The 24,685-nt window shown below is 32.3% G+C and overlaps 1 protein-coding gene and 1 long non-coding RNA gene across 6 annotated transcripts; both read left to right on the top strand.

Moving 5' to 3' along the window:
* The first annotated feature begins 10,987 nt into the window (after positions 1-10,987).
* On the top strand, positions 10,988-14,132 carry LOC131656245 (uncharacterized). 5 transcript variants are annotated; one of them, XR_009300036.1, is made up of 9 exons: positions 10,988-11,113; positions 11,409-11,501; positions 11,838-11,997; positions 12,114-12,257; positions 12,483-12,609; positions 12,746-12,963; positions 13,194-13,357; positions 13,585-13,627; positions 13,716-14,132. It is a non-coding gene; the product is annotated as an uncharacterized LOC131656245 (long non-coding RNA). The 5 variants fall into 5 exon arrangements; XR_009300038.1 differs by having other exon boundaries at positions 11,838-12,257; positions 12,772-12,963; XR_009300035.1 differs by having other exon boundaries at positions 11,838-12,257; positions 12,769-12,963.
* A 5,053-nt stretch (positions 14,133-19,185) lies between these two features.
* LOC131662101 (probable polyamine oxidase 4) lies at positions 19,186-23,744 on the top strand. The gene is made up of 10 exons (XM_058931794.1): positions 19,186-19,647; positions 20,670-20,785; positions 20,900-20,988; positions 21,132-21,245; positions 21,439-21,526; positions 21,945-22,030; positions 22,114-22,216; positions 22,391-22,488; positions 22,720-23,149; positions 23,269-23,744. The coding sequence occupies exons 1-10, from the start codon at positions 19,608-19,610 to the stop codon at positions 23,581-23,583; spliced, it is 1,479 nt and encodes a 492-aa protein (XP_058787777.1). The 5' UTR covers positions 19,186-19,607; the 3' UTR covers positions 23,584-23,744.
* The last annotated feature ends 941 nt before the right edge of the window (positions 23,745-24,685 follow it).

Genomic DNA, 24,685 nt, shown 5'->3' with positions numbered 1-24,685 from the left:
TCTAAATATGCTCTAAAACATTATTGTTTATGCTCTGATACATATTATATGTTCTGATACATATTTTATGTTCTGATTCATTCATGCTCTGACTTTTGTCGTGTAGTTTGTTTTGTAACATTTCAGGATGTAGAGATGCTTTGATGATGCTCTGGTACATTCAACAATGTTCTGATACAATCTAGCATGCAATGATTCAAGAAGAAATTCAAGCTCTGAAGCTGTCCTATGGAAGCAAGAAGCAGAAGCTATGAATGTTCTGAAGATCTAAGCATATGTGATCGTCTCAACTGAAATGGAAAATACTCAGGGAAGTCCTTTATTTATAAATTTCTTCCAGTATTTATTTCAGGGGGAGATTATTTATCTCAGGGGGAGATTGTTAATCTCAGGGGGAGACATATTCACACACTATGTTTATATGCTTATGCTATAACTGTGTAATTGTCTTTAGCCGTCTGATATTCTGATTGCAAATTCATATCATTTATATATGTTTTTGTCATCATCAAAAAGGGGGAGATTGTTAGAACAAGATTTGTTCTGATCAATATTCTTAGTTTTGATGATAACAATGCATATGAATTTTGTATGAGATAATGTGGTACTCTAATACTATGCAATTTCCATTTCAGGAATTATATAAAGAGTATGCACAAAATCAGCGCAAGAAGCACTGACTCAGAAGGTTCAGCATGCAACATCAGAACATGGTCTGGCAAGACATCAGAAGATGGTCAAGCAGAATCAGAACATGGTCTATGGAAGCATCAGAAGGACTTGAGATCAGAAGCAGAAGCACTGAAGTTCTCATGGTATCACGCTAAGAAGCACTTCAAGGTCAGAAGACAAGAAGATGCTCTGCACCAAGCTGTTTGACTCTGATGATATTCAAACGTTGTTTACACAAACATCAAATCAGAAGCAAGTACAAGATGGCAGGCTACGCTGACTGACAAAAGGAACGTTAGTAGCTATTAAAGGCAACGTCAGTAGACACAGCGAAAGCAAGGCTCGAGGTAGTTGACAAAAGAGTGAAACATTAAATGCAATGCTGTACGGATCACGCAAAGCATTAAATGCTCCCAACGGTCATCTTCTCAAACGCCTATAAATAGAAGTTCTGATGAGAAGCTGAATACAACACTTGCGCAAATATACAGAAACGCTGTCAAATTCAAAAAGCTCTCAAACTTCATCTTCAACCTCACTACATTGCTGTTGTAATATATTAGTGAGATTAAGCTTAAACTTATGAGAAAATCACAGTTGTGATAATAGCTTTATTAGAAGCATTGTAACTCTTAAAAGAATTTGTTTACATTTAATTGTAAGAACTAGAGTGATCAGGTTGTTGATCAGAATACTCTAGAAAGTCTTAGAGGGTATCTAAGTAGTTGGTTCCTAGAGTGATCAGGTTGTGATCAGTATACTCTAGAAGACTTAGAAGTTGTCTAAGTGAAAAACCATTGTAATCTTGTGTGATTAGTGGATTAAATCCTCAGGTGAGGTAAATCACTCCAAGGGGGTGGACTGGAGTAGTTTAGTTAACAACGAACCAGGATAAAAATCATTGTGCAAATTGTTTTTATCTTACAAGTTTTAAAATCTACACTTATTCAAACCCCCCTTTCTAAGTGTTTTTCTATCCTTCAAACACGACTAACAATATAGTCATCGAGAATAGAAAGAGTGAAGTGTTTCAATTCAACTTTCAAAAATGACGATGTTTGATTTTGCTAGTTATGTTGATGTTGCATAATTTGAAGTAAATGAAAACTATATGGATTTTGACGTTGATTTGTCTGAGATCGATTAATAGCTCTCATTTTAGACAATAGAGTTCTACCATCGCTGCTTTCACACTAAGGGGTGCAAAAATATGGTTAACAGAACCATATTCCTAATCTGAATTGTATTGAACTACAAAAAACTTGAACCATTTAAATGATTAATGAACTGAACCATATATTATAAACAATCCAGCTAATCAAATTTAAGTTAAAAATTAGTTTAAACTATTTAACTAATTGTTTTTAAAAACATAAAAAAAACTTCTTCATTAAAAAAATTTGATTTTTTTTTGAAAATTAAGTTTAAAAATAATGCTACCATATTTCAATTACTGGTCCACGAAAATGGTAAAATACGACAAATGTGATACATAAAAATATAGATGATTAATTTACATTACATTTAAAATTGTACAATTATTTAGTTGAATTAACGATAATAAGACCCAACAATCAAGAAAATGCTCACATTTAATATCCATTTAGAAAATCTAGTATCACCAACTAGGAGAAGTTAAGAAGAAACCTGCTCCAATTAAAAAAATGAATTCATATCCGGAAGAAGTTTATTGCGAAAGTATTTATCAACACATAAACTATTGCCCACACCCTACATGTTGCTTGCAAAACCGTAAAAAATCCACTTTACAAACTGGAACCAATGAAAAACGTAATTGAAATTCAGCTTGTGTGTTATAATTAACAAACAAATTTCACGTGATAAATAAAATATTAATGACAGTAGTAATTATTTTTACATATAATTTATATTTATATACTACAGTTAAAGATCACTATTCCACTGAATATCAATTTTATATATATATATATATATGACGTATCAAATGAGAACTGAGAACTTTTAATAATAATCATACGATTTAAAATTAATGTCTCATATCTCATTTATGTGATATGTATTTAAACCATAATCTATTTATTAATTATCATCTCTTAAATTTTGAGTAAAATTTGAGACATTGATTTTAAATTGTATGGTTATTATTAAAAATTCTCAATTCTCGTAATAATTAAAGTTCTTATTTGATACGTCCCTATGTGTGAATAGTTAATTGATTTTTTATTAAAATTGTTTTCAAAAACTGAATTGAACCATTAATTTAATTCAATTCAGTGTAGTTTATGAACCACGAACACCTATACTTCACACAGTCTTTCAGCTTGACTTTTTACAAATGAGAAACACATGAAAGCAACTTTGATTTAGTTTGTCTTAGAAGATGATATTGAAAATGTTTAGCTATCATTAGAATTGTGAAACGAATAGGTGGTTGGGCTTATTCGATTTCTTCATTTTTGTGTTTAACATGAAAGAAAATTTGGGGAAGAGATAATGGGTTAGGGTATCATAACTTGGAGGTGATGAGTATAAAAGTAATTTAATGACTATTTTAAATTAAAATAAATAGGTAATAATATTGTAAAAATAATTTAACCCAATAAATTTCACTCTAGCCATCATTTTAACTAAAATTTCAAATTTTAGTCCGTTGTCTTTCAACTTCAGATTCTATTAGAGAAAGTTAACGGAAGAAATCGAATGTGTGGATGAAAATATTTATCTTGTCATAATATTTTTCTTATTATTTAGTTAAATATTATTTTAAAATGAATATTTTATTGTCTCATAGGTGTGGAAAAGAAATACCGATAAACATAAACACATAAAATGCACAACCGACATAGAAGGATTATGTTTTCATATCAATCACGTAATGAAAAAAGGGAATATCCTTTTGTAAAACCAAATCAGTCCCTAGCAATTGACTAGGCAATTGGATATGAAATGGGCCAAGTTAGTTAGGTCATTGTCCCCAACATAAAGGACAAAAACCTCTCCACTAAATATAAATAAAACAAAAATAATAGTACTAGTAGTTGTAACGATCATTGAACGCGTAATTAAGAAGCTTTGTTGACCATCTTTCCTCTTTAGTTGAACATGTTATATTGTAGTTATTAACTTATTATCCTTTGTTTAGAATGAGTTAAATGAGGGACACCATAAAAGAGAGAGTGCAAAAACACATGTTTTGCTTTTAGGTTTCATTTAAATATGAAAAGACATTAACATGAAATTTTATGGTCGCTTAATGTGTACTTGTGACTTTTTAAACATAATTACGAATGAATTAAACACTTTTATGATGAAATTAGTTAATTTTTGTATTGAAAACAGAAATTAGTCAATTTTTATAAATTGGTTTATTAAAAATTATATTTGGAGTATTATTTGTATTTATGCATATGTTTAGAACTACCGTAACAACCACGTCAAATTCAATGTGTGGTGGATGATGGTGTTTGAAAATTTAAGGCTTCTATGGTGTAGTCGGAAGTTATTGGCTTTTGATTTTAAAAGATTATTTTAAATCTCTTTTGGCAAAAATACAGGGATTTGATTTTAGGCAAAATAAATATTTTGGTCTTTTAATTATATTTATGAGTTCAAATTGGTCTTTTAATATTTTTTTCACATTCGTCTCTTAACTTTTAAAATATTTCACTTTAATCTTTTTTATCTAATAAACGACAATTTTTTTTGAAATCGGTCGCTAAATCCATCTCTAATTTGACAAAAAAAAAACTAAAATGAAACGTTTTAGAAGTTAAAGGACCAAGATGACACGAAAAAAATTAAATGACCAATCTAAACTTAAAAATATAATTGAGGGACGAAAATAAATATTTTACTTTGATTTTATATTTAATATAAAAGAAATTTTTACTAAAGTTTGAAAATATTATAACTACTCTAGCTACTCTTATAACCATCATTGAAGGTAGAAATAAACCAAGCCAATATATGTATTGTCAAAGTTAAGAATTTTCTGTTAAAACAACTGAAGTCTAAACATAATTTATAGTCTCTCGTAGATAAGTTTTTAAATATGAATACAATATTTTTTGATTGATTTAATAGGTTATTTAAAAGCTCATTTAACTTGAACATATAAGTTAGTTCTCTATTTTGTTGATTGACATTAATTTTAGTAAAACAAATATAGCAGTAATATGTTAAATAGGATGTGCTAACTTGCTAAGAAGAACATATTGAGCAAGAAGTCCTATTTTATGAAGAAACATGTTAACATGAAATGTTTCATCACCTGGAGTAACATGTCTGACAAGATGTCATATGCAGAGTCATTCGACATCGTGACTGTTTGGGCTGGGCTGTTGGATCGATTCAAGATTTAATAGATGCAAAATATTCTGGGAATATTATGCAGTCCTATGTGGCACTATTTTTAAAGGTTTGAAAGATTCAAGTGAGAATCAAGAAGAATACGCACTTTCTAATTATGGAGATAAATTAAGAAGGTTATGATTGAAGATCTGTTTTTATGCAGAAGTTTTTGCAGAGTTGTAGCAGCTAATGCGCTTAAAGCCCAAATCCAGTTGGGAAAAAGATTATAAATAGAAGCATTGTAGCCTAGGAAAGTAACTAGCCGAAAATGTAAAGTTTCATAATATTAGAGATGAGTTTGTAAGCCACTCTCTAGGAGAGTTGGTATGTGCGAGCCTCTTGAATATCACGTTGATATGAGAGTAGGACTGATGTTATAGAGTTGTAATTCTCTATTATTGTTATTGATCAAAGCTTTTAAGCAAGATCAATTATTCTTGATTAAGAGGTTCTTAATCTAGTATTTCTTGTAATTGAAGATTGAGGTAAAGGGTTGTTTATATCAGTAACTGGGATTGTTATTATGAGACATCACTGCGGTGATTAGAAGTGAGAGAAGTTTCTCATATCTAGGAGGTTTATAGGTAGAAGTTACATTATATAGGGATTAAGGGAGAAGTTGTAAACCAGAGGTTGTTTAGCTTCGAATTGGTACTACTAATAGTGGATTTTCTTCCTGGCTTGGTAGCCCCCAGAGTAGGCGTTGTTGTACACCAAACTGGGTTAACAATTCTGGTGTGTTATTTACTTTTTCAGTATTGTGTATGTATGTTTATACCTTGCCTATGTGTTTTATTCAGATCAAATGTCTTGACATGTCATGGGACATTTGAAGTCTGATATACCAAAATTTTAATTGGTATCAGAGCAGGCGTCTTGTTCTGTTCTGGGTGAGATCATGGGAAGATACTTTCTGGTACTTTGGGAAAGGAAGGAGGTTTTATTGAAAAGGTGTATGAATGTGGATAATTCATACTATTGTTTGAATGACCCTCTGAGAAGGATCATTGATTATCTGTGACAGGGTGTGTCATGTGCATGTCTGTTGTTATCAAGCTTGTAGCTTTAGTAGAGAGCTGTTATTTTTTAGTTTGAGTTATTTTCAAACCTATGTTGTTCTATTGATACTTGGATTATGGTGTTTATTTGCAAGGATGATCAAGCCGTGCCTAAAGGCTGTTGATGAGTTTTTGTTTATTCCGCTCCATCTGATAGAAAACTCCTTGTGGTTTGTGTGTCTCTGGTGTTGAGGTTGTGGAAAGGTTTTTTCTTCTCTGAAGGTGTATCCTATAATGTTGTGATACATAAAAGACTTTTTAAACCAACTTATTAGAGTTGCCAAAGATACTCGAGGTTCATCTCAAGTCCACTCATAAAGGCACTTATCAATAAGTTTGATGAGAGTCTGAAGAGAAGTTGATCAATAGTGATCATATACATCTATATAGATATTCTTAGTGTGTGACTAAATTAGGAAAGTGATCCTGACCTTATTATTGTTGGAAGATGTATTTACATTGAAGACCTTGAAGGTGATCAAGGATTGTATTGTGTTCCGTGAGAAGGGAACTGATGTTCTACTGGATGTTGGAACATTATATCAGCACGTGTGCAGATTTCTGTTGCATAGGAGATGCTTTGGGTGCTAAACAAATGTGTGTTGATCACACATGTTTATAACCTTCTCCTGATTTGGAAGATGAGGCATTTGGGTTGTGTATCTAAGAAGTTTCTATCCAGGAAACACATCCTAGATAATTGTGTTAATCAAGAAATAATCAACATGTTATTTACTCCCGAGGTTAGTTTATTCTGATCAAAGTACGTAGGAGTGCAGAGGCTGAGCTCTAAGTTTGAGTGGAGAATTTTTTTTAGGAATCTCAACCAGGTCCTTTGTATATGGATGTTGAGCTCAATTGTCAAAGACACTCTCCCTGGCATTTGTAAGGTCTTTCTGATCAAAGGAGCCAGATTTGTGTAATCTTGTTCAAATGGAGCAGGTTTTCATTAAGTTGGTACAAGGGGAGTAATATGTGTGCACTAACCACGAACTTAGAAGTTATTGAGGGGGAGTCCCTGCTGTTCTAGAGGTGGAAGACCTTGATGAAATATCAGATATAATGTCTTGACATCTTTGTGATGGGAATTTATTTTTCTCAATATGTCTGGCTGGTGTTTGTTCATAAACAGGATGAAAGTTATTTACTCAAACTTGGTATTCTTATTAAGTCTATGAGAGCATGGAACTCTTGTTCTGTTATTTTGGAAAAGTCATCCAAGGGATTGTATGCAGTAAAGATGTATCAACCTAAGTGATTGATTAGTGTTTGTTTATTGTTGGAGTGTCATCCAAATCCCCTAGGATGAGCATTTCAAAATTTATCTGGAGAAAGGAGGAGTTGGTATACTTTTAGGGACCAAAGGATTATGGTTCTTAAGAAAGGAAATATGATTATTTTCTCCCTCTCATTAGTATGGGAGGGTTCACTGTAAGCTTGAGTTTCAGTTATGTGGTGTCCTGACATGATGGAACATTTATTTTTGAAAGGATTGAAGGACATCCTTGTATCTTGAAGGAATGGTAGAAGCATACTTATTTTGAACAGTCTACTTATGGCCTATGACGATCATTCAATGCCATGTTTGTTGTAATCTGCTCCAGATATTTGTTAGAGGGAATCTCCTCTTTAAGTGCAAAAGGATGGCATATAACACCTCCTCTAATCACCAGTGACCACCATTGTATATCCAGGGTGTCTAGCCCGGATAGCATACCAAGTCGCTAGAAAATTAGAGTACTTTGATCCTTTGCGCACATCCAGGATGTTTGGTCTGGATCGCCTATCAAGTCGTCCAAACCCAGATTACCTACCAAGTCGCCCAAACCCATATCGCATACTAATTCGCCCAAGCCTGTATTACCTACCAAGTCCCCCAACAATGCAAGGAACACCCTCATCAATAAGAATTCAATGTCCTTTATGACTTCCAATTCGACAAGGAAACAAAAGCTATTATGGCCACTAATATTTCATTATCATTTTGTTTGTGATAAGAACTATAAAGAAGCATTAGAGAGAAATCCATAAAAAGGGTAATCATTCGATTAGAAATAACTCACAAATTGTGCAGCTTTTCCCGACCAGCTTCGGGGAAGTTATTAATATTGTTGTTCTTCAATAACAACCACAAATCACCATTGATCTCGTTGGTTGTCACCCAGAGCATTATTTTGATCACCATTACGACCATATTCAACAACCATTTTGACCACTTATAACCACCATCCTCGATTGTCATTTTACCACTCGTGATCTCTAATAAAATTACAACTCTTACTATTGTCAACCACTGCTTTAGTCACCGCCAACCATCTTGTGGACACCACTTTGACCACTATGGAACATCACTTTAAAATTTTGAAACTCAAAATAAAGATTAATTTTTAGTCTTTAAAAATTTCAAAAAAAAAAAATCAAGAATTGGTCCTTCTGGTAATATAATACAATCACATTGTGGTTAAGTTGTTACTTGTATTACAAGTAAGTATACTCAATACTATAGATACATGTAGAGATGTCAAAATGGGCTAACCCTGATGGGTCGGTCTGTCAGACCCAAAAATTCATAGGGCTTGGGCCTTAAAATTAGAGCTCATATTTTTCAGGGTTTTTTTAGCCCAACCCTGAAAAGCCCGCTACCCATTAGGGCTAGCTCATCTGGGTCGTGGGTGGCCCATTAGGCCTGTATAATTATAATTTTAAAAAAAATATTTATATTTATATTGTCTTACTCCAAAATAGCACATTAATTTTTCTCACCTCATTATATAAAATTCATTTTACTAACTCTTCTTTTCTCTCTTGCAAATACTCGTATTCTTTCTCAACTAAGTGCAATAGCACTAACAAATAAAGATCTAAAGCCTGTTTGTTCATTCTTCTTGATTCTCATTCAAGATTTGTACACTGGTGGTCGTGTTTCCAAAGATTGTGAATCACATTATCTACAAAGATGAATGGTAGCAATGGTCTTCCCAACTCTCTTCCCAATTCTTGATGGCAAAAATTGGACTCGGTGGCAAAAGCAGATAAAGTCCTTATTTGGCTTCCATGAAACCCTTGAAGTAGTTATAAATGGTGTCCCTGATATCCCTCAATGCAATCGAGGCTCAGAGGACAATTCATAAGGATTCGAAGAAGAAAGACTACAAGGTTGTGTTTTGTATCTATAAAATAAGAAAACACAAGTACCTGGAAAATCCAATTCTGCCCTTTGCTCTAAATTTAACACCTATTGATTTCAAGGTTATTTGATGTCCAAAAATTACTTTTTATGACACATTATTGCTTTGGTCCAATGAAAATGCTCTATTTTGCTTTTCATCTTACTATTGGGTCCTTCTAAAGTAACTTTGGCTTTCAAACTTTCCAAAGTGTCCTATACACTCTTCAAAACATCCAAAACTCTCTCTCTCTCTCTCTCTCTCTCTCTCTCTCTCTCTCGGTCTCTCTCTGTCTCTCTCCTTTTTTCTTTCTTGCTTCCATCTCCATCTTCCTTTTTCTCTTCTTCTCCCTTTTTCCTCTTTTGTTATCCGAAATAATAATGGTGTTTGAATCGATCAACGCGAATCAGTTCGATTGAGATTTTTTTAGGGTTTCATACTGTGCGAATGGGTTTAAAAGTTAGGGTTTTGAATTTGTAGTTAGGGTTTTAGTGGTTTATTTGATGATTTTGTGGTTTGTTTTTCAGGATATAGACTGGATCGAGTTTTACCACTGAGTTATGGTGATTTCTCATTCTCACTCTCAACCAAATATCTGCTATTAATGGAGTTGCTAAGAGAAGGAAAAGGGTAGTGTTCTCTTCTTCTCATTCTTCAGAACTTAACCCTGTAATTACGTTAGAAAACTCTTCATTTTTTGGTGTTTATAAAGGTTGAGAAAGGTGGGGAAGATGCTTTTTTGTGAGCAACTATAATGGAGGAGTTATTGCTGTTGTTGATGGAAGAGCCGACGGGAACGAAAAGTTTATTTTTCAGTAAGTTTATTTTTTTTCTTTATGCATTAGTTTCCAATCTCTTTTCTTCTCCCTGTGAATCTTTGGTTTTGAATGGATTTTGTGTGTCTCATGTGTAGATTTTTTGGATCTGAGTTAAGCATCGTGCAAAATAAGAGCTGAAGGAGATTTTTGGCAATGATTTTTGTTTAATTTTTCGGTTAGATTATGCACACGGGAAGAAGATTGAGCATAACTGGATTTATTTCTCTGCATTTTTTGTGCATGAAAGATCTTGGAGATAAAGAGGTTAAATGGTAGAAGACGAAAAAGAGCAACATCGGTCAATCATCATAAACCTATACCTTGGCGTCGTGAGTAAGAGATTTGTCATGTCACATGGTGAGTGGCTTAATTTTCATCTTTTTCATCTTGATGAATCAGATTTTCCTTACTTTTGCACCCTCAATGTTTGACAAAATGCTTCTATGAACTTTCACATTATGTGTACCACTGTTGGATTTTATATGTTTTTCTATCATTGTTACTGCTGCTGAATTTTCTATTACCCTTATCATATTGGTTGGATAGTGAAAAGGGAAGAAATCTCAGGATCCTCTCGATATGACACTTCTATTTGTTGGTGGAGAGGTAATATCTTATCTATATAGATAGTTTGTGTTGTAGCTTTACTATTATGCATTTGTTGTTCACCTGATCTTTAAAGATTCCTACCAATGAGTGTAGTGGCATTGCTTCATCTTCACTTTATGATTTATACAAAGAATATACTGGTCGATGGAAACTATTATGGTGTTTACTCTTTCAATTGACCCAACAAGTGAGCTTTTTCCAGGTATATGTGGAATTATTGATTAATGGTGTAGAATCGTATTTTAATGTTCTTCTATTTGATGCAGTTTTTTTATTATTGCTTCTATACATACATATTCGATATGGTTCATCACTTCCTTAGTTTTATTGTTTTTGTTTCTGCAGTATGGCAATGCTTCTTAGTTTTGGAGAGGTTGTTGCCAGAAGCAATAGGTCACCTGAAAAACTGCTTATTCTTCTCGACATGTACGAGATAATGAGAGAGCTTTAACCAGAGGTATTGTTAAGTTTAAACTTCTTGTCTTTGTTTCACAAGATTTACACATATCCATTTAGACCACTTTTTAGTCAAGTATATCCTTCAACTTCTTCCAATATTGTATTTAAAATGAAGATCTCGGGATTTGATTGCTGATTGTTTTTCAAGGCCTATAAGAAAAGTGGTTCTATTGACAAAGATGACAAATATATGGTGATTTCGGTCTTTGAATAGCCTAACTTGAATTACATGTGAGCACATGCCTTTGGTTTTCACTGATTTGGCTTGAACTGGATTTTTTTTGTGTGTGTAGGATTGTGTATGAAGTGATGGCTTCTTATCGTATTGGAAGTGAATTTGTATTATGACATGAATAACAAAGCACACCAGTGTATTAACACTTCAGGTAATCATGAAACAGATGTGTTATTTTATTTCCTATATACTGCATTAGGAAATCAGAATACTGAGTTTATTATGAAAAATATATTCCTACAAGTAACTGAACATGATAGTGTGCATCTTTTACATGAAAGTGCTTTGACTTTTCCAGTTACTAGGAAATGCAAAAGGAGCTGTTGCAGTTGCTATATCCATTTTGATATTTAAAATGCAGTGTGTGTTTGTATGCAAATATATGTGTGTATGCATGGTTGGCTTGGATATGTATAACTGGAATCTGTTTGTGAGGGTTTTAATGGGAATTGGATCTGATTTGAGTTTGTATGTATGTGATGTGCAGGAAATCTATATGTGAATGAACCGTATGATGCTGGCTTGGAAATGGGAATTGGTCTGGATTTCTGAGTTGAATTGAGTTTGAATGAACTATGGAAAGATTCATGAACGGTGTCAGTTTTTTTTGAAATCTGTTAGCGCATGATAGGATTAAATTATGACAGGTTTCATGTAATTGCAATTTAGACCTTCTTCAAGGATCATATGGGAGTTCCATTATTTATGGAGCCCAACTTTGCTGACTATAATATCATCTTTATTTATCCTTCTTCCATATTAGGAAGGGAGATGGAGATTGTTGTCAATCTTGAGCAAAGCAGGTGAATAATTACTACGGATGAAGTGATTCTCATGAAGTCACTGGATGGTATTGTCGGTCGGTACAGGTCACAGTTATGCAATCGACTCTGGAAAGAAAAGTCGGGTAAGGATTCTTCCTTTTTTGCTGTATAATTGTAAAGTGTTTTGATCGAGGTAATTACTGTATAGAATTGCTTACCGTGTTTCTGTTTTTGAATAGATGATTTTCCCTTTGAATTTCGGGCACTGGAGTTGGCTCTGTAATTAACATGAACATCTTTAGATGCACATGTATTAACTGACCACAAACTGTACTATTTTGGGGTAATTGTATGTTTTTATATTTCAGAATTTTGGTTGCATTGCTTCAAGGTATTGAATCTAACTCCATTGCTATTCCACATTCAACAACCAATTATAACAACAGCAGGATGCAAAACAGATCCAAAATGTCCATTGAAACAGAAGCTAAACAGGTAGCCACTTTGTGTATGATTGTGAGAAGCCATAGTTATTCTTATGCACTTTTTAATTCAGTAGCAGTCTTATTATTTCACTTATGTTAGTGGTGCGATATTTTAATATAATTAGTCTGATTTTTGTACATCATAGATTTTCTTCAACATTGTTAATAGCAGCGAAGATTTGAACGCCGAGCGGCAGGCCTACTTGGTGGGAAGGAAATTGAACAGTATGAAGACTGGTACGCTGGTGGGAAGGGATGGATTTGAGAAGGATTTTAGTATTAGAAGGAGTTGTAATGATAGTGACATGGTGCCGGCATGAGGCGAAAAGCGTAACTATGTCGCAAAGAGGGATCATATGGCCAGGTGCAGGATAAGGAATGAAATGAAATTTGAGTGAACTTGTGTCTGAACTCCCAAATAATGATAAATATGTTTGAGTCATCATATCATATTTTCCACAATTCTCGATCTGCAATTGCAATTACGGTTGAAATAAAGTGGCCTTAGATGTCTTCGCACAAGCATCACAACCACCATTGCAACATCTGAATGATTACATTAGTACTAATAATATTTTTCTTTGTTTGTTTCAGTCGCTCGGTCCAAGAATCCGGAGTCCGCACGGGTATAGGTTTGTATAGATTTTGCATTCAATTTGTCACCAGTTTGGAGCTTTGTTGTAATTCACACAGGTACAACATGTTCCTGATTCAGGTGGAGCTTAAAGAAAATTGTTCACAGCAGCAAGTGCCTTGAGGTTGGGGGAACATGATTATTGTGATAGAAGTTAATTAATTAATTTTCTTTTACCTGCCAGTCTTAGTACCTTACCTTGATGAAATGTAGAACATTCCTGCAATCATGAAATCTTGACAAGTTGAACAATCCATTTGCTTGCAAGTGACACACAAGCACTGATTTCAATGGACATTTGCAGGAAGTTCTAACACAAGTTCTTAAATGCTGAACTTTTTTCTCTTTCAGGAAAATTTGGTGTCTTTTTTTGCATAAATTCAGTGTCTTTCAGGTAAACTCCAATTCATAATCAGTTCTGTTTTATATTAGAGCCGATAGTTTGATTCAATTTGATACTAATATGTTGTATGGTTTATCAGATGGTCTCAAAAGAAATCCCACATGTTTACTGAAGACTTGACTGACTGTTATTTCCCAATCAACTACTTGCTCGCAAAGAATAAACTAAGTGGATGTCCTGAACATTTGGAGACATTTAGTTTTGTTGAATGAGAGAGAAAACTTTCTTTGTTGGCGACATTTGTGGGTTTCTTGAAATTTCTCGTGATCGATTTGAGAGGCCTATATTTTTCACTGGATGCCAATCTGAGCCTCCACCTGCGATTATTTTGGTTGTGGCACAGCATGGAGGTTCACGATCCAAACTTTTGTCAATTGGTCTACCATTAAAGATCATGCAGTATGCTACTATTAATATTCTATGGATGAGAAATCTGAATCCTGATGTGATTAATGGATTATTTATGTTTTTGTCCACTGTGGCACCCTGTTGATTATGTGTTATGTCACAAAATTAAGGGACTATACATTATTTTCATACATGTGCAAACTAATATCACCAAAAGACAATTATACTATCAGACAAATATTTAATATAATAAGTGTTGAATTAAGAATTCAATTGTCTTGATATATTTCTAGAATAGATTATAAGTTGGAGTATTTTTTGTCAAAGAAAATGAGTCATAATATCTCATTCTCATCAAACACACAATGCATATGTGGGCATATACCATTGTTATAAGTAGCCGTAGGATTTGATACCAGGTGGAAACATGAGCATCAGTAGAATAAAATTGAATATATCAAACTAAAAATATTTTTTATGTACGGAAAAAAATTTATGGTGTTTTTTAATACTAAAACAATTATAGTTATCATTTAAAATGTTTTTTTGGTTAAACAATTTTTTTTGTTTTTATTTTTGTATGAACTTTAGTACAATTAAACTATTCTCAATTTTTTATGATTTCATACAACTTTACATAATGTTTATTTCTAAAGATGTATAATTGATTTTAAGATGTTTGATTATTATTTTTAAATATACCTTATGGATAGATTTAAAAAAAAAAAATTTAAATTATCTACGGGAACAAATTTATTATTGATTCAATATTTTTTTAAATATTGTAAAAAAAAAATATTTATATGCGAAAAAAAATCGGATTGATTAAAATATGTGTATATATGAAAAAAAAACAATTTTATTATATTTTTTATAAATATTTTTTATAACAATTTGATTAAAATAATTTTGATGAAACAATTTTATTTTATCTTTTATAAATATTTCTTTTTCTTTTAGTGGAGCAGTACCATGCGGACGCACAAGTATCCACTTTCATGGAATTTATTTTTAATTTGTTTAAATAAGTGTTTGTACAATATTTGAATTTAAACAATACTACTATTTCATATCTTATTTTCTTATTAATATTATACCATATTCTATAAATAAAAATTATTTTTTTATCAATTTAATATTTTGGTTTAAACATTAAAAATTCTATATTTCAATTTGATATAAAAGAACTTATCTGATAAACCCGATCCAACCCACACCAGAACCCGTGCGGACGCACGGGTTTCCCACTAGTTTAATCTGTAGTGGACGGTGCAAATTTCAATCGTATCTCTCATGTTGAATCTACCAAATTGCTCATTTCAAGTTCCTAATAGAGTGAATCAAATAGCTAATATCTAATTAGCTTATTTCAAGTTCCTAACACAGTGAATCAAATTAATATCCTAATTTCATCATGTATTCATCAATTATAATCAATTTTACAATTAAACTCAAGAACCTACACATATTGTATTCATCCTAAAACCTTCGAAACTCATCAATGGAGAATATACATGAACACCGTAAAGAAAATCTAAAGTGTATTCATCAAACATCAACAATCATCATCAATTAAAAAAAAACTTAGAGTCTGTTTGGTAAGACAAAAAAAAGAGCTTTTAGCTTTTAGCTTTTCAGCTCGTATTAATAAAAAAGCTCTGTTTGGTAACTCTATTTTAGCTTTTAGCTTGTAGCTTTTTTACTAGCTTTTAGCTTTTTTTTCAAAAGCTATTTGAAGTAGCTTTTGAGCTTGTAGCTTTTAGCTTGTGAGTTTTTCTTCCATTAATACCCTTATTATTTTAACTAAAATATATTATTACCCTCATTAATTAAAATGTCATTAATGTCATTTTGTATCTATCAGCTAATGAAACAGCTAATTTACCAAACACTCACATTAGCTTATCAACTATCAGCTTCCAGCTATCAGCTACCAGCTACCAGCTAAAAGCTACCAGCTACCAGCTAAAAGCTACCAGCTATCAGCTAGTTTTACCAAACAGAGCCTTAAATCATATTCTATCTGTCAATCCATACCCCTATTACTAAACAGAATTCCCACCCTTACCTGGTTTTTCCAACAAAGATGAGAGAATCCTTGATTTCTCCTAAGCCCTTTTTCTCCTTCCTCTTGCCTTAACCTTTCTTTCTTCTCTTCCAACTTTTTACGTACTGACAGAAAATCTCCTATAATTCCCTAAATTTTCTATTTATAATAACCACTCTCCAATTGGGCTTTTCCCCTTTTACCCTCACTTATTCCTCTAACTCTTTATTTTTTCCTCATTCTTTTCCCACTTGCCAACTTTATCCCTTGTCTCTCTATTCTATTCTCCTATTTTAATTAAATAAGTCACAAAAAAAATAATTTTTATTTAATTATTAAATAGTTCTAATAGTTTTAAATTACTCCACTCATCTTTAATTACTCTCCACACCCCTCTACCTCAAGGCCACACACCCCAACCATCCAAAATAATTTAATTATCAATATTTATCAATTAAATAAATCACACAAAATTCATAAAAATTCTAAAACAAAGATATAACCTAAATTGGAGTGTTACAGAATGGCTCACGCCCATGGAGAATTTGAAGGAACTCCAAATAGGATCTCACGTCCATCAGGTTACAAAGATAGACACTTCCTTGTCTGCATGGGAGGAGCACGAGCTAGTCGACCGACTCAGAAGAAAAGTTGACTTGTTCGCCTGGACCTTCTCAGACATGTCAGGTATAGACACCAAACATCGACCATATGTCGAATAACACATTGTCAACATATGTCTTTTTAAGTTATCAACACATTTAAAGAAAATCCTTCATCATATTAAATTTTATATTAAAATACTCCCCCAGTCTCTTTACCAGAATGAAAATCGCATGTTCAAATAATGTTGTCACAATAAATATCAAAACATATAAATTAATATTTAAAAACCCAGACCGTTCCGGCTGGTCAGACCGGTTAGACCGTGAACCAGAGGGTAAAGCGGTCCGGTAAGGTCTTTAGGCCATTGTTGCAATTGACCCAGTAAAAACTGGTATGATCCGACCGATTCACTGGCCAGATCAGTGAACCAATGGATTTCTTGATCCGGCGGATTAATAATTTTATATTTATTATTTTCTAGCTTAATTATAATTTTAATCCCTATTTTCATTTTCTTAAGTTTTGGTGCCTCTATTTTAAAATCCGATTTTATTAATATTTATAATTATATAAATTTTATATAATAACTAAATAATATAAAAATTATTAAAATAAAAATTGTCAAACTTTAAGAATCAGTTACCTTTCAAAATTATTAGGATGATAGTTTTATCAACTGCCTCATAAATCATTAAATTTATTTATTATTAATCATACAATATAAAAATATATTAAATTTAAAATATTAAAAAAATTATACGATATAATAATACTTTAACTAGGGGTGAGAATAGGCTAGGCTAGGCTAGGCTTTATAAGGCCTGGGCCTGGCCTATGATAAACTTACAAGGCCTGAGCCTGGCCTATGGCCTACTATAGGCTCGTTTTTTCAGCCTGGCCTGGCCTTTTTAAAAGCCTGGCCTGGCCTGAAAGCCTATTTAAAAGCCTCTTTCTTATAAATATTTTCAATTAATTCATATTACTTAAGAAGCCTTATAGGTCGCATATATATGAACATTTAGACCGACCTATTTAGCATTTTTTTCTAATATATATGCATATATAGACCAATCTATTTAACACTTTTTCTAATATATATGCATATATAGGCCAACCTATTTAGACTAATTTTAATATATATGAAAATATAGGCCGGCCTACAAGGATTTATAGGCTTTTTTAATAGCCTAGGCCTGGCCTATTTTATTAAATAGGCTTTTAAAAAAGCCCAAGCCTGACCTTTTTATCAAATAGGTCTGGCCTGGCCTGACCTTAAGTAGGCTAGGCTATAGGCCCCTGTAGGCCGGCCTGGCCTATTCCCACCCCTAACTTTATCATAACTAAAGTCTTAAAAAATCAAGTTATAAAACCAAACAAAACTATAGTTTCACATTATTAGAATTCATGTGGTCCGACCGATGATTCACTAGTCTGACTATTAACCCACTGATCTAATAGCTTAACCGAGTCGATGACCGATCCAGATTTTAAAATATTACATTATACCTTATAAAAATATTTCTTCTTCTACTTTTATCTTTATTATTTTAATTAAAATTCATTTTACACTTCATAATTTATTTTAATTTAAAATAAAACAATTAGGTATTAATTGCAAAGAATACCAAATATAAGTTCTTTCTAAGAAAAGGAGAGAGAAATAACATTACTTCTTTTATAAAATTTAAAATAAAAATAGAAATAAATTTAAAATAAAATTTTAGCAAATAAAAATTAATTTAATAAAAGATATATCTACTAAATTTTAGGTATCTTAAATATACATTTGATTATTAATTAAAAATATTTTTTATGCCATTTTATAATTATCAGTTAATTGAACTATTACTTATAAGTTATAAATTATTAGTCACCAGCCATAAGTTATATGCTATCAGTCAACCTATCATTCAACAATTTTTTTTTAATAAATAGAGTTTAAATATGCACCACAATTGCACTTATTTAGTAGAAAAATATTGCGTCAAGAGATACATTTCCGAAAACTAAATTTTTTTTTTATTTTTTTGCAAAAAATTAAAGAAAATCTATAGAGATGGAAAAACAAATTCCCCTCTTTGAAACCATTCATAGCATTGCAAGCTAAACTCTATATCGGCTAGTAAAATATCTAATGGGTTTGCGTTTAGAATTTAATAGATATGTATTAACAATAAAAAATAATTTTACACTTTTGTCAAATAAAAATATATTATTCTCACATCCCTTATAAATAATTTAAAAATTTCAATCTCATTTAATAAAATATAAAATAATTATTAATCGAAAGTATAAAATTAATTTACAAAATTGATTAGGAAACTTAATAACGCCACCTCATTAAAAAATATTCCCAGATTTGAAGAGGGACCAAAATTGATTAGGAAACTTAAAAAAGGGACTAAGATAGTGGTTTTTAAAGTTGGGGGATCAAAATCAAAAAAATGTCTAAATAGAGAGACCAAAGTTGCAATTAAGCCTAAAATAAAAAAAAGTAGGGTCATCCACCAACGAAGCTCAACACGAAATATAAATAGCGCATTCGGCAAAAATAGAGCATCGCATTGCGTTACTCACATCATTCAAATACCCGGCGGAGAGAGAAAGCGAATTCGTTCTTCTTTCCCATTCACAATCCTGTGAATCCACCACCACATGCAGAAATCGTCGAATCTCCGGCGATCTCCGGTGGATACACTCCCATCTTCATCCTTCCATTAAACCAAATCCATCTTACCTTATGATATTGTTTGAGAAGCTCAGTTTCTCTCCTTATCTTAGCCGCTTCATTGCCGGCATCCTTCTTTTGATTTTTTGTAATTCGTTCCAGTTGGTTTCTAATTTCCCTAATCCTATACACCCGTTTTGAATCATCCATATTCTTTCGATTTTGATTTTGATTTCGATTTCAATTCAATTCAACTTTCATTCGAATCTCACATTATTCATTCAAGTTTGACGTCATCGTTCATGGACCCTAAACTCTTTTTCCCTAACAATTTTCTCGATGGTTAGTTTTTCTTTACTTTTCCCCTTTTTAATATTGTTACAATTTTTTTTGTTACTGTGTTGTTTGTTGGTTTTATTTTTATATATTTAGTTGAAAAATTAATTAATTTTTTTTTTTTACATCTGATTTTGTTGCTTTATGTTTGGGATTTAGGATTTTTTTTAATTAAGAGCGGATTTTGTATGATTTTGGAATGATTGAGGTGTTGATTATGGTGCAAAGTAGGTGGATATATTTATGATTTGAATCAGGTTCTAATGGGGGTATTTTAGTGTTTGTTTTATTGATGTAGCTGACCCCATGTAGTGGGACAAATTTTTTTTTTTGGTTTGTTGTTGACTTGTCCTACTATTATTTATAGGATCAATTTAAGGGACTGTTTATGATTCATGTTTATGATTTTTTTTATTGCTGTATTAGTAGTTGCTTATGGCTGGAATTTTATAATAGTATTGATCTGGAATCTGGATGGTATGGCACTGATTTTTTCACTATTAGATTTGGATATTTTGTTTTATTTTTTCTGAGGTCATGGGTGCTGAATGATTGAGTTGGGTGTTAGTATTGATTAGATTATTAATCATAAGGGTTTGATGTTTTGATTTGGAAAAGGCAGATCTCTGACAACTGCCAATCTGTTGTTTTTGTTTTTTGGTCAAAGAAATGACAAGATGTTTTTTCCTCACATGGTCATGTTACACCCTCTGTTTATGTTACAGTATTAATTTGTATCAAATGATATGTCCTAAAATTTGATACTGGCAGCACTGAAAAATAATTAATTGGTTTCATTTCAAATCTGTGTATATTACCCTTTTTAAATAAAAAATTCATTTATTAATTTTTGTAGTGATTACTCTAAATTTGTTCTTGGGAGGTCTTGGAATTGACCACATAGCCCAAGTATATTTAAGAAGTGTTTTCTTTCATGATATATAATGGGATGTGATTTTTGATTGAACTTGTCTTTTTCTTGATGTGTGGGGATTGTTCCCCTTCTGATTTTTGTGTATAATGGTCAGGCACTATTACATCACTCATTGATAACCAACAAAGACCAGCTCCGTCAGTTATAGTTATTGGTGCTGGAATATCAGGGATTGCTGCAGCACGTATTCTCCACGATGCATCTTTTAAGGTGTCCTATCGTTATGATCAGCTTTTCTCTTTGTTTAATCTTTATATTTTCTGGAATTATGTCAGAGGAAATATTTTTCTTGCTTTCTGTAATTTGTTTTCATCATTTGATCAGGTCACCCTATTGGAGTCACGCGATAGGCTCGGTGGCCGCATTCATACCGACTACTCGTTCGGTTGTCCAGTTGACATGGGAGCCTCATGGTAAATTCAGTTTGCTCTGTTGAATTTGTTTTTATTGCACATATAGATGAAATGAGCAGAGTTTGTGTACTTTACTCACGAACTTACAAGTTAGTGGAATGAGAGAAATTAATATGACTATTTCTTTGTTGAGTACTTTTCAGGCTACATGGAGTTTGTAATGAGAATCCTTTGGCTCCATTGATACGTTGCCTAGGGCTTACACTGTATCGTACCAGTGGTGACGACTCTGTCTTATATGACCATGATTTGGAAAGGTAATAATCCATCAGTCATCACGTGTTTGCAATTCCATTACACTTTTGCATTTGAAGGTTCAGTATGCTACTTTTTAAATAAAACTGACTTGTATATGATTTACTGTTATGTTCAAAACATTAAAACTACTTGATCTTTTGCAATTCCACTAGTAGTATTTCATAGTAAAGTAACTGCATTTTGTGTTTCCAGTTGTATGCTTTTTGACATTGATGGCAATAAAGTTCAGCAACAGACGGTTGTTGAAGTTGGAGAAACTTTCAAGAGAATTCTGGAAGAGGTAAGATGCATAGTTATTAAATATTTTACAATTCACAACTAGATTCACTTGGTTTGATACGAGTTGATAGCAATTAAAATCATTGGATGAGTCACAATCACAAATGGCTTAGTTCCATTTACGTGCTATGAATCAGCGCTACTGGTATCACTATAAATATGAATTATATGATTTGATGTCTTGTAGTTTTATTATCTTTTGTACTTTTCTTTAAGCACTTCTCCTCAAAGATAGTGAAAAAGCAAATGAGATTACATTGTTAAATGAAAAACAAACCTAAAGGGGTGCTGTTAAATGTTCTTAATTATTTATTGCTTTATATAGCCACTCAATCACTTTCACATATTTGGGCTTCATACAATACTTTCACTGCACATTTGTTTGACTACATCTTTACTCTTTTTTTCCATACCTACAGACGGGTAAAGTAAGGGATGAGCATCCTGAAGACATTTCAGTTTCTGAAGCGATTTCAATTGTGCTGGATAGGCATCCACAACTAAGGTATCTGATTAAGAAGAGTAGTTGTACAATCATTGAGGCTTGATTTTCAAATCTATGAGTGTAATTGACAATGTTTATTACAGGAAACAAGGACTTGCACATGAAGTGCTGCAATGGTTTATATGCAGAATGGAAGCTTGGTTTGCTGCTGATGCAGATATGATTTCACTGAAAAGCTGGGATCAGGCAAGTGTCAATGTACTAGTTTGGGAGTTTTGTAGGGAAGGGAAAATGAGGGCTTTTGGGGGACGAGAGTAGAGAGAAAAATAGAGAAATCTTCCACATATTTTGAGATAGTGTTTTTGTAGAGAATGATAATCTCTGAAGTATTGTTTACATTGCTGTGGTTTCTAACTGCAGGAACATGTCCTATCTGGTGGTCACGGACTCATGGTCCAAGGATATAATCCTGTTATAAATGCTCTTGCAAAAGATATTGATATACGCCTAAACCACAGGTATGCCTGCAAAATAATATTCATGACTTAACTGCATGGTCATTTTTCATGATTTATGACAGAAAATGCAATAAATAAAGAAGAAAATATATAGTTGCCATATGAATTTATTTGATTTATTGTTAGTTTCTTCTACGATTGCTTCCACAACTTTTCCTTTATCGCCCTTTATGGTGGGTTAGATACTTAAGGTGCGAGGTTTTGACCCTTTTGTAAAACCTCACTGTGTAGGGTGACCAAGATATCCAATGGCTACAATAAGGTAATGGTTACCTTGGAGGATGGCAGGAACTTTGTTGCCGATGCTGCTATCATCACTGTTCCAATTGGAATTCTGAAAGCCAACTTAATTGAGTTTGAACCAAGACTTCCCGATTGGAAAGTTTCGGCAATTTCAGATCTTGGTGTAGGCAATGAAAATAAAATTGCACTAAGATTTGACAAAGTGTTTTGGCCTAACGTAGAACTTCTTGGCGTTGTTGCTCCTACCTCATATGCCTGTGGCTATTTTCTCAATCTCCATAAAGCAACAGGCCATCCAGTTCTTGTTTATATGGCAGCTGGCAGGTTTGCTTATGACCTTGAGAAGCTATCTGATGAGTCAGCTGCAAATTTTGTAATGCTACAGCTTAAGAAGATGTTTCCTGATGCTTGTGAGCCAGTAAGTTAACCTCTTACGCTCTTCCGAATCCTCACATCTTTAAAGTTTGCTTTATCATGTCATGTGTGTACACATCAAACAGCAGTAACTTGACCTTCTGTTATGTTTTATCAATGCAGGTTCAGTATCTTGTGTCGCATTGGGGAACAGATCCAAACTCTCTTGGTTGTTACTCTTATGATTTGGTTGGAAAATCAATGGATGTGTATGACAAGCTTCGTGCGCCTTTAGGTAATCTATTCTTTGGCGGGGAAGCTGTAAGCCTAGACAACCAAGGATCTGTGCATGGAGCTTACTCTGCTGGAGTTATGGCTGCTGAAAACTGTCAGAGATACCTTTGGGAAAAACAAGGCAATTTAGAAAGCCTGTCTCAAGTTTCTGTTAGACATGAAACATTAGGAACAAATTTTCCTCTTCAGATATCGAGGATATGACTTGTTTTCATTAGGAACAGATTTTCTTCTTCAGATATGACTTGTTTTCATTTGCTTTTGAAAATAAAAGCTTTTATTTGAATTTGCACATCAAAATGGCAAAGACAAAGTGTTGTAGCCATTTGGGAAATAATAAAATCAATAACTATTTTGGATAGTCATCTATTTCTAATTTTGAGTTCTTAATATAGCATCTGTTTGGCATCTACTTATTCTCAAGGCATCTTTTTAATCTTCTTTTATCAAATTAATATTAGTTAGGTACTAAAAAATGTTCATATATGTAAACTTGAGTCCTCATGTAAAATTTATATCTAAGAATAACATTTAAAAAGAAATCAATATTAGTAGAAGAGATGTTTTGTTCCCAACTAAATTAATGCGGTACCTTTAAGATATCATTAGGAGTTGAAAAAATGTTCCCTATCAATGGCTATAGATAGTGGATACGCTGTCACCACTTTCGGGTGAAGTCTTGTAACCTTATTATTACTCACCTGACTTATCTTTAAATAATCTAAAATAAATTAAAGAGGTGAAGTCTTGTAACATTATTATTACTCACTCTAACTTATCTTTAAATAATCTAATAAATTAATGAGGTGATACTAATGAAGTTAAAATCTATTTATATTTAATTATATAAAATATAAAAATGGATCGGATAATTTGAGTTGTATAAGGCTTGGTTAGTTATAATTCTTTTGTATTGATATATTACAAATCATTTTATAATATTACTAAAGTATTAATGTTATTTTTTATTATATTTTTAAATATTAATTATTTTATTAAAAAATAATTTTTGAAAATAATTTGTTTTTTCTTTCAAAAATTAATTATAATTTTTAATATATGTTAAAGTGACAAAAAAATCATGTTACATTTTTAGAGAGACAAACATTATATAAAAGTAACATACTTTTTTTTAATGGATAAAAGTAGTATATATCTCTAATACTATTATATTTGTTAATAACTGATATTATTTAACAAATTTGTCAGAATTACTTGTAAATTGTTTGACTTAAAAAGTAAAGTAATATTAATATGAGTATGTTAATCAATATAATAGAAAATTTTAGAAAAAGTTTAATTAAAA

The sequence above is a fragment of the Vicia villosa genome, linkage group LG3, assembly GCF_029867415.1.
Source record: "Vicia villosa cultivar HV-30 ecotype Madison, WI linkage group LG3, Vvil1.0, whole genome shotgun sequence".
NCBI lineage: Eukaryota > Viridiplantae > Streptophyta > Magnoliopsida > Fabales > Fabaceae > Vicia > Vicia villosa.
Note: the sequence above shows the minus strand (reverse complement) of the source record. Positions and strands in the feature narration are given on the sequence as shown.